Here is a 9466-nt window from a genome sequence, read left to right on the forward strand (position 1 = left end):
CCCCCACCTTCGGCATTGCCATTAGTAGGGAGAGGGAGAAGTGCACTAACTGAATCTATAATTTGGACTTCATTTGCATCTTTGCTAAGAAGCTCCACAATATGATCAGGGAAAGCAACATTTGACCCTGAGACACATGTTTTGGCTGCATCTCTAGCTAAAAAATCCACAATAGTATTTGCCTCTCTGAAATTATGAGTTATCTTCTAGGTTATCCCGTCCAAGTATGGCTTTAAGAAAAACCATCACTAAGCAACAAACCAAGGCACCCTATTTTGTTGAATCAGTGAAACCACAACGTAAGAATCAGACTTAACCATAGTTGATTAAAACCCATGTCCTTAGCACGCATTAGACCTTCCATGAGGCCCCCCATCTCAGCCTCAAAAACCCCTAACACTCCCATAAAGACTTTATAGGACCCCAACATTCTTCCTGTATGATCTCTAAAAACTCCTCTAGCTCCCGCATGACCAGCACTCTTTGCCCAACAACTCCTGCATATATAGAATTCTACAATTATAGTGGAAAACGCTAGACTTAGATGTATGAAAATATGAGAGTTTATTATTATTATTATTATTATTATTATTATTATTATTATTATTATTATTATTATTATTATTATTATTATTGAAAATATGAGAGAGTGACAACATGGTTTTAGTGCACAGCAAGAATGGGTATTGGCCAACCTCAAAACCGATATAGTATTGGAACATATTAGTAGTATTGGATCGTCTATATCGGACAAAAATACCCCTGATTTTTTTAAAATAATTTTTTGAATTTTTTGCTCCTATTTTGTACCGTTCAAGGTATCGAGATAGAAAACTTGTCGAATCAATACGGATCGACCTGATTCCAATTCTTAAAACTATGAGATAGAGAGACAGAGTTGAAAGGCTTTGAAACCTATTTAGGTAAGGCTAGAGTCATTTACAGGAATTTTATGGGGGCTAAGAAACACGTCAGGGTCAAAACATCCATAGATTAACAAATATATTACAAAGGGCCTGTTGGTAAGTGACGGAGTACTGTTATGTTAATGTTACATTTGGAGCTGATTGGTTTGCCAAGATTCTTGATATTTTTATAATAAAAGACCTTCAACAGATTTTATGAATTTTTAAATATAAAACAAATAACTAAATCTAAGAAATTGGGATAAAGTGAGCTAATTCCTTTTTATGAATTAAAGATGTGAAGAATTAGAAGAGAAGTTTAAGCCAAAAATGACTACTCTTTTGGTAAACAGTTGAAAAATGAGTATATAATGAATGTATCCAAAATTAGAAAATAAAATTACCAAAATGTTGGAGAGGTTAGGGGAGGTCGTGGTATTTTTGTAGTCTTCTACAACTTTTGACGCACTTGACCCATGTTCTTGTATTGGCATTTGACTATTGAGATAAAAAATAGGGTTCCTCTCTCTGTTTATCTCTCTTTCCTCCTATAAAATACATATCTGCCCCCTCATTGTGGAAGGAGAGAGAGAGACACAAGAAAGCACTAGGAGTGTACATAATTGAATATCATCACAAATAAGACATTGGGTCATTGAGAAAATATGACACGATTAAATGTACTTCTCGTATCATCCTATTGACCAAATAAAAATAAGAAACCGCAAAAGCTAATTGAATGTTCATAGAATTAAGTAAAGATCAATAGCAGTTGCATAAAATTCTTATCATATACATTTTAATCCTCTGGAAGCTACAGAACAACCACAAAGGCCGCAGGTGCAAGAGAACCCACAACAATCACAGCAGCCTCTTCCTTCTTTGATAATTTTTCCCCCCATATTAGGAAATCAAAGTTCACAACAGGACCTGAAACTTCACACATTTAGGGATGATATTTGAAGCTTCACAAATTTAGCAATAGCTGAAGCAAAAGAGACAAATATAATTACCTATCAATGTTCATCTTTCTCATCACCACAATCCTATAGAATGACTCCTCCCTCTTATCTTTACCCTGCTCAACAATTGCCAAATTACAAAAAGGATGCATAAGACAGAAATGAATCAATCAGTATCAATAACAAAGAAGAAAAACAAAATTCTATTTCACAAACCAGCAGCCACAGGTTACCTATTGGTGACAGTTTTAAGTTATCTGGTTTGAAAGGAATAAATAATATGTAACTCAGTAGAAACTAGGGAAGAAAATCTTATTTATATATGACACAAGCCACCTCAGTCAGTATAAAGCTCAGGAAAGAGTGCATCCACTACTTTGGATCGATCTTAATATCGGACTGAATCAGAAGGATTTAAGCATTGAACTCCTAGGACGATTCTGAATCCTACAATGGCCAACAGTCTTTTCTTAATTCTTCCCACCTCTATTTGACGAGTTGTTGTCACCAATTGGTGAGGCATATAGATACCAAGACATGCCGATTCCTTGCCCTATCATAATGTCTTGTCCTTCTTCATGCAGATATGAAAACATTAAGAAGCCCCAAGGGGCAGCAACTGCATAACTTAATCCAACAAATCCTTAGGAAACGAAAATACCCAATGACCATTGCAAGGGTAATCAACCGTCCATTTAAAAATAGACTGGGCTACAACTTAGTCAATTCATATAGAATCTAAGCTTTAGACAAATGTAAATGTTCATACTAAATTACCTAACATTTCTCCTCCTCAAAAACAATTGTCACTATCAAAGGGTAAAAAAGTCAGGTCACAAATTACAAAGAAAGAACAGTATATTATAAGTAGAATAAAAGGGATAGAATGAATACTATACATTAGAAATAAATAAATTAAAAAAAAAAAATCTATATCATTGGGTGATATGGAGAGTCAGATTTACCAAGTCTTACCACTAAAGATGATTAAAATACTTCTTCTTCTTTTTCCTTTTCTTCATCTTCATGATCATCATCATCTTCTTCTTCTTTTTTTTTCTCTTCTTTTTCTTCCTCTTCTTTCTACATAGATAGAGCTCTACAATTAGAGAGGACAAGGTTGAAGTTTTCATATACTACATTCTTAGCAAAAACAAAATACATATATTTCATAAATTTAAGAGAGAGAGAGAGTGTGTGTGTGTGTGTGTGTGTGTGTGTTGGATTGCTTGAAACCTAATCGGGAAAAGATTTGGAGTCGATAAATGAGTCTTTTGGAGCAAAGAATTGCTGAACAAATAGATTAAATAAGGATCTATTGTCAAGTGAGAATGATACGTTAATGTTAGATTTAGAGTTGATTGATCTTAACTATGAATCTTGATATTTTTTAGATAAATAAAAGATATAGCATAATTGTCATAGGAGCTCAAAGAGAATATATTAATTTTTTAAATAAAATAGAATGAGTAAACCTAGGGAATGGATATGAAGGGGGGGGATGTTTATATTTTAAGTAACTAACTCCTCTCTATCAAAATGACAATGTGAATGATTAGAAAAGGGGTGTAAAGCATGTCAGAGAAGTTTTAAGTGTCCTGCAATTTAAGTTTATACTAATATAGAACCAGCCCAACAAGTTTACTCTTTAACATACCAGGTTTCCAAAAAACTGACCCTCAAAAAAGGATTAACCAAGCAAGGATATAAGTATGGTATGAGTAAATTTATCAAACTAATAGACTTTCCATGTTAGGAGCAGGTAATCTTTTGCATAAAATAAAACTTTATTTGATCAAAAGGAAGGAGAAGAAAAGGAAAAACAATTACCAAAAAAGAATAAAAAACATAACAAACATATTTGGTCTTATTGCTATTACTGATTTCTTTTTGATAATTGATACCAGATCTGCATGTTGTGCTCCAAATGGAAGTCTCCCCAACTTAGGACAATTATCAACAATAACTCTAAGAAGAGATGGCCAATTCAAAATGGGATGGCATATGGCTGTCAATTATGGTAGTTCACATAAAAACACTTCTTCCAAAAAAAAAATTTTTTGAAGGATATGAAGACACATACCTAGTCCTAGCACTCAAAATTTGAAGGATATGAACATGGTTTTAGTGCACGGTGTCATATGGGTATCACCCATTGGTCACCCTCAAAACCAGTCTATGGTATTAGAATAGATTGGTATCAAATCACCTGTATTAGACAAAATATCCCTGATTTTCCTTTTAAAAAAATAATTTTTTGACTTTTTTTCCCCTATCCATACCCTTCAAGGTATCAAGATAGGAGACATACTAAACTGATACGGACCGATGCGAGAGATAAATTTGAAAGGCTTTGAAACCTATTTGGGTAAAGGCTTGAACCATTTAAAATAATAATAATAATAATAAAATAAAAATAAAAATTAGGGCAATCAAACACATCAGAGTTAAAACATCTATAGATTACAAATAGAATACAAAGGGCCTGTTTGTAAGTGATCAGACGGAGTGGTATGTTAATGTTGCATCTGGAGTTGATTGATTTGTCAAGAATCATGATATTTTTATAGTAAAAGACCTTTAAGAGATTTATGAATTTTTAAATATAAAACTAATAACTAAATGTAGGGAATGGGGATAAAGTGAGCTAATTCCTCTTTATGAATTGACATATGAAGGATTAGAATAGAAGTTTGAGCCAAAACTGACTATTCTTTTGGTAAACGGTTGAAAAATGAGTATATAATGAATGTATTCGAAATTAGAAATTAAAATTACCAAAATGATGGAGCGGTTAATTAGTGGAAGTAAGTGGTATTTTTGTAGTTTTCTCCAACTTTAGATTCACTTGACCCAGGTTTCTGTATTGGCATTTGACTATTGAGATAGATTATTAGTTCCCTCTTTAAAATTGAAATCTAACAAAATCTCTCATGAGGTAAAGAAGAGGGTTCCTCACAAGGATATATAAATCCTTTTAAGAGGTTCAATCAGCTAACCTAAAATGGGCGTTTTTCAAGATCATTATAGATGACTAGTTGGAGTAATGTGTGTACTAAATAAAAACTACTAAGATAAACAGAACTGCATGAATTTATTCAACTTCTAGATAAATTATAGGAGAGCTAAGAAACCTAATTATATATAAAATTCTTCCAATTGTATAACCTAAATAAAATTTAATTCAATGAGTTAAGACTTTAGAATAAGTTTAAAAGATAAGGTATGAATTTTATGCAAATAAAGGGATCATGTTATCAAACATTTCAATAGGAACTATTTTATAGGAACTACTAAACAGCAAAAGGAATTGTATTAGTCCAAAAATCAGAAATTACTTTATTAAAATAGAATTGCACTTTTAATCTCTAGTATTGCTTTTTAGAAAAGGCTGACCATCAAATACTGATTAACCAAGCAAGGATCCCTAAAAAATTGATACACCAAGCAAGTAATTAAGGAAATAAACAATATAACGTTTATCAAACTAAACTAGACTTTATAATGTGCAAATAATAATATTGGTTGGAAGCAGGTATTATTTAGATAACTCAAACATTTCGTAGCCCCTTGATAAAAATAAAAAAATATTAAAATATTCTTGAATAGTTAATAATTATTAAGTCAAGCTTCTCAAGATAAAGGGGAAAAAAAATAAACTACCAAAAACAAAAGTCATCAGATATTATTACACTTACCCATTTTTTCACCCATAGATAGCTCTTTATCATCTGGCTGTCCATTTCATCATTTAATAATATATCTGCATGTTTGGCTCCAAACGGGGGTCTCCTTAACTTAGAACAAAGATAAATAAACGCTTCAGAGAGAGATGGCCAGTTCAAATCGAGATGGCATATGTCTATCAATTCTGGTAGCTCACATAGTCGCATTTCCTCCAAACTTGGAAATGCATTGATTTCCAAATCCTCATCTGCTACTATCTTCACCAATTGAGGACATCGACATACAGATAAATAACGCAACTTTTTAAGCAACCGTGTTACACCATTAGTGAAAATCACCTTTAGATTGGGGCATTCCTGTATTTCCACACTTGTCATATTAGAAAAGCATCCAGGTTGTGGAACCCCAGTACATATTGCCTGCAACTGATCCAGTTGATCAAGTCTCAACCCACGTAAGCTTTCAAAAGCATTCCCTTCGGCTTCCTGTACGTTCAATAATATCTCGAGATCTGGACAAGCTTCTACAATTAGACATTGACAGCCATGAGTTGGAATGTGTGTCAAACCCTCACATGACTTGAATTGCACAACTCTATCAATGTCTAGAAGATACGGAAAAATTGAAGGATCAATAGTACAATTCCGCAAATCTAGACTATGCATGCGTTTAGATTTAAGGAATGGCTTAAACCAATGGAAAACATTTGCTTTCCTTATCTCGACGCTAATATCAGATAAGCTAATCAATTGAGATAGTTCCTCTACACCACTGGCGAACCATTTTAACCCGCTTCCGGTAGTGTCTAGCTCCTCTAGCTTACGCAATCCAGATAATACCCCACGTGGTATCCTCTTAAGAATTTTGGTGCTGCCGATGTGTAGTCGCCTTAAATTGTTCAACTTTTTCATCTCTATTGGTAGTTTTCTTAAGTTTTCGCAATGACCCAAGTCTAATGATATGAGTTGAACCAACTTTCCAATTCCATGGGGTAAATCCTGTAGGTTAAAACACCCACTTAAGTTTAACAAACGAAGGTTGACTAGATGGGATATTGAAGCCGGCAAACTCTTTAGCTCAATACAAAAGCTCAAATCTAGTATCTGAAGTGCAGGCATGTGCTCCGAGAAGTGCACTTGGGGGATGACGTTAATACAAGTTTGTTGAAGGAGCAATGTGTGCACTTGTGGACATTGATCTGGCAATTGAGGTAAAGATTCTATAGAAGAATTCATCATCAATGAAATCTTAGTGGCCTTGCACCATTCTGAGGCATCAGCAGGTGCCTCAGTTATTCCAACACCGGCCTTTGTGATGAACTTGGAGGGGTACTTATTGTTCGATGTAGATGTGATCCACACAGCCAATTCACGCATCATATCGTGCATTTTAAATGCATCAAAGTAGTCACTGTCCTCAAGCATGGATGAATTTTGAAGCTTTGCAACCAAAACATCTACTTTATTTCTAATATCTTGTAGCCGATGCATCCCAGACAGAGTTTCTTCACCAATGGCAAACTCAAATAAGTCATATTTGTCGATATTGTGGTCCTCAGGAAATAGACAGCAGAACAAGAAGAGGGATTGTTCAATTGGTTTCAATTTTTCAAAACTAAACATCAGTATTGAAAATACTTCTTCTTTCATACCTTCGAGATTTGAAGCTGACTGCTCCAATTCACGTAGAGCATCTTTCCATTCTCCCTCTGTTTCCCTCGTTGACATTGTGCTACCGATAACAACGATGGCCAGAGGCAATCCATCACACTTTTTCAGAACATCCTTCGCAAGGAATACTATTGATGATTTCAAAGTAATATCCTCACCGACTTTTTGAACAAAAAGATTCCACGCTTCATCTGGTTGGAGTTTGTTCACTCGAATTGATCGAAGAGAATCTCTTGCTCCAAAGCGGATCACAAACCTTGTAACCACTTCTTTTGATCGAGATGCCAATAATATTTTGCAGCCGTTCTCCTTCTTAGGTTCAGGAATATTGCAGATTTCACCAAGATTAATAACAGGCTCCCACATGTCGTCTAATATCAATAGATACTTTCTTGTTTGGAAAAGGCGAGACAGTTGTTCTTTCAGATCATCGTCATCTTGGCGATTTCTCAAGCCGAAGCCTTCAGCAATTTGCTTTCGTATTTCTACGAAATTGGGTGTGGATGACACAGTGGTGAAAATCACGGATTCGAAGTGTTGGGTCATCCTAAAGTGCTCATTGGCGTGTCGTAGAAGTGTTGTCTTGCCTATACCTCCCATACCAAACAACCCAACAGCAACATACCTATCGTCGAGCACCGAATCGATGATCTCACCTTTCAATTTCTCTGTTGTTGTTTGTCCCTCGATACAAACGGTGTTCATACTCCTCCCTATCTGCCGTGGTGGAGCCACCGTCCAACCAGATCTTGGTTCTTCCCCAAACAACTTGTCATGTACATCTTGCTTGAGCTTCAAAGCTCTTTTGCTCAGCTGATAGCGTGACCGGCAGAAGCAGTTAGGACATGAAGTACCAGAGATCTGACTCTGCTGGTATTCGATTCGTAGGTTGTTGGCGTTGGATAGAGCATCATCGACTTGACCGAACCAGAGATCTGCCTCTGCTGATTTTACTACACCTTCTTGGTTCATTTCTTTTTCTACTTCACTTGCTTTGTCACTTCTCCTGGCTTCTAGCTTCATTCTTGTGTTTTCTAGCTCTTCGATGTTCTCGCTAAGGTTCCGCCAGACCTGACACTTAGTTGCGATAGGATTGATTATATATGTGGGAATCCATCCTAGTATGGGGCTTAGTATCGCGCCAATGATAGTCGTCGCCATAATTCACACTCAGAGAAAAACGAGAGATTTAGATTTGCAGAAGGGAAGAACAACTCGACCCGTGCAAATAGTAGTAACGCGGTAGCAGCCAAATGACACAAATGTAGAGAAATGAGTGGTGCCTTTTGAAACATGTCACATTGGTTTGTCTGTGGTGAAGTGAGAAATAACTTGGACTGACAAAAAAATAATATAAAAGAAGGGAAACAAGGTGGATCCTGATCGACATCCACCCAAGTCCGAAGACTTTTTAGACTAGTAGGTGTGAATATGCTTCACCAAACACCATTGATTTTTTTTACAATTTTTAATATGTTTGTTATTTTTTTAAAGTGCCATGAATTTGTAAAGTGGTATATCAAACATCAGCCACCACCAATCCACTAAAATAAACAAATATATCTCTTCTGGCGGCATTCCGAAGTAATTTGAAATTAGAGACATAATGGGTATTTTAATACTTTAATTGGTTTAGTGGATTTATGCGGCTCAGATTGGATAAATAGCTCAACTTAAGCTAAAGCCAAAAAAAAAAATAGTAAAAAAAAATTCTCTACGGTGAAGCAATGAGCGATAGTGCACCTTAGCTGTTGGATTTTCATGATTTTTTGTTTTTTAACTTGAATTTTATTGGGACTGGGAAAGCCCCTATAGTATTATTAATAAAATAGAAAAAAAAATACAAAAGGGGGACATAATCCACCTTATCTCAACCCAAACAACAAAGGCACATAGCCATCGAGGAAGAGGAGGGTGCACCATAGACCCTTGTAAACTATCTAACGGTTGTATTCATGGACGATCATGCATTAAAACTTTTGATAAACACACACACATACTCTCTCTCTCTCTCTCTCTCTCTCTCTCTCTCTCTCTCTCATCCTTTGATAAAAGTGATATTTTTTTTCAATAAAAATGTTTCTTTGTCTGATCTTAAACTCTTGTGTTCTATTATTGGCATTAAAGAGATGGGGAATGCTTCCACATATCTTAACACCAACATGTTTCATTCTAGATCTAGGATTAATGTTTTAATCATATTGTCTAATATGTTATTTTATGTAGGGTGCACCGTTCTTAT

At 35.2% G+C, this 9466-nt stretch overlaps 1 protein-coding gene across 5 annotated transcripts; it reads right to left on the reverse strand.

Annotated features, from left to right (window-relative positions):
• Window positions 1-1560: 1560 nt before the first annotated feature.
• LOC122091816 (disease resistance protein RPS5-like) lies at window positions 1561-8415 on the reverse strand. Of its 5 annotated transcripts, XR_006144021.1 has the most exons (4): window positions 5566-8415; window positions 2843-2950; window positions 1919-1983; window positions 1561-1835 (listed from the first exon to the last, which is right to left on the reverse strand). XR_006144021.1 is itself a non-coding variant. In XM_042661989.1 (3 exons), the coding sequence occupies exons 1-2, from the start codon at window positions 8383-8385 to the stop codon at window positions 2855-2857; spliced, it is 2916 nt and encodes a 971-aa protein (XP_042517923.1). In that variant the 5' UTR covers window positions 8386-8415; the 3' UTR covers window positions 1561-1983; window positions 2843-2854. The 5 variants fall into 5 exon arrangements, 3 of the variants coding, with proteins under 3 accessions (XP_042517923.1, XP_042517914.1, XP_042517906.1); XR_006144019.1 differs by having other exon boundaries at window positions 1919-2950; XM_042661989.1 differs by having other exon boundaries at window positions 1561-1983.
• Between the last annotated feature and the right edge of the window lie 1051 nt (window positions 8416-9466).

This window comes from Macadamia integrifolia, chromosome 2 (genome assembly GCF_013358625.1).
Source record: "Macadamia integrifolia cultivar HAES 741 chromosome 2, SCU_Mint_v3, whole genome shotgun sequence".
NCBI classification, from domain to species: domain Eukaryota; kingdom Viridiplantae; phylum Streptophyta; class Magnoliopsida; order Proteales; family Proteaceae; genus Macadamia; species Macadamia integrifolia.

Excerpts from the sequence above, each read along its gene's own strand:
- LOC122091816 (XM_042661989.1), bottom strand. The coding sequence starts at position 8,385 with ATGGCGACGACTATCATTGGCGCGATACTAAGCCCCATACTAGGATGG. Across the intron at positions 2,951-5,565 it reads ATCTATGGGTGAAAAAATGG|AAAGAAGAGGAAGAAAAAGA; the intron begins GTAAGTGTAATA and ends CTATCTATGTAG.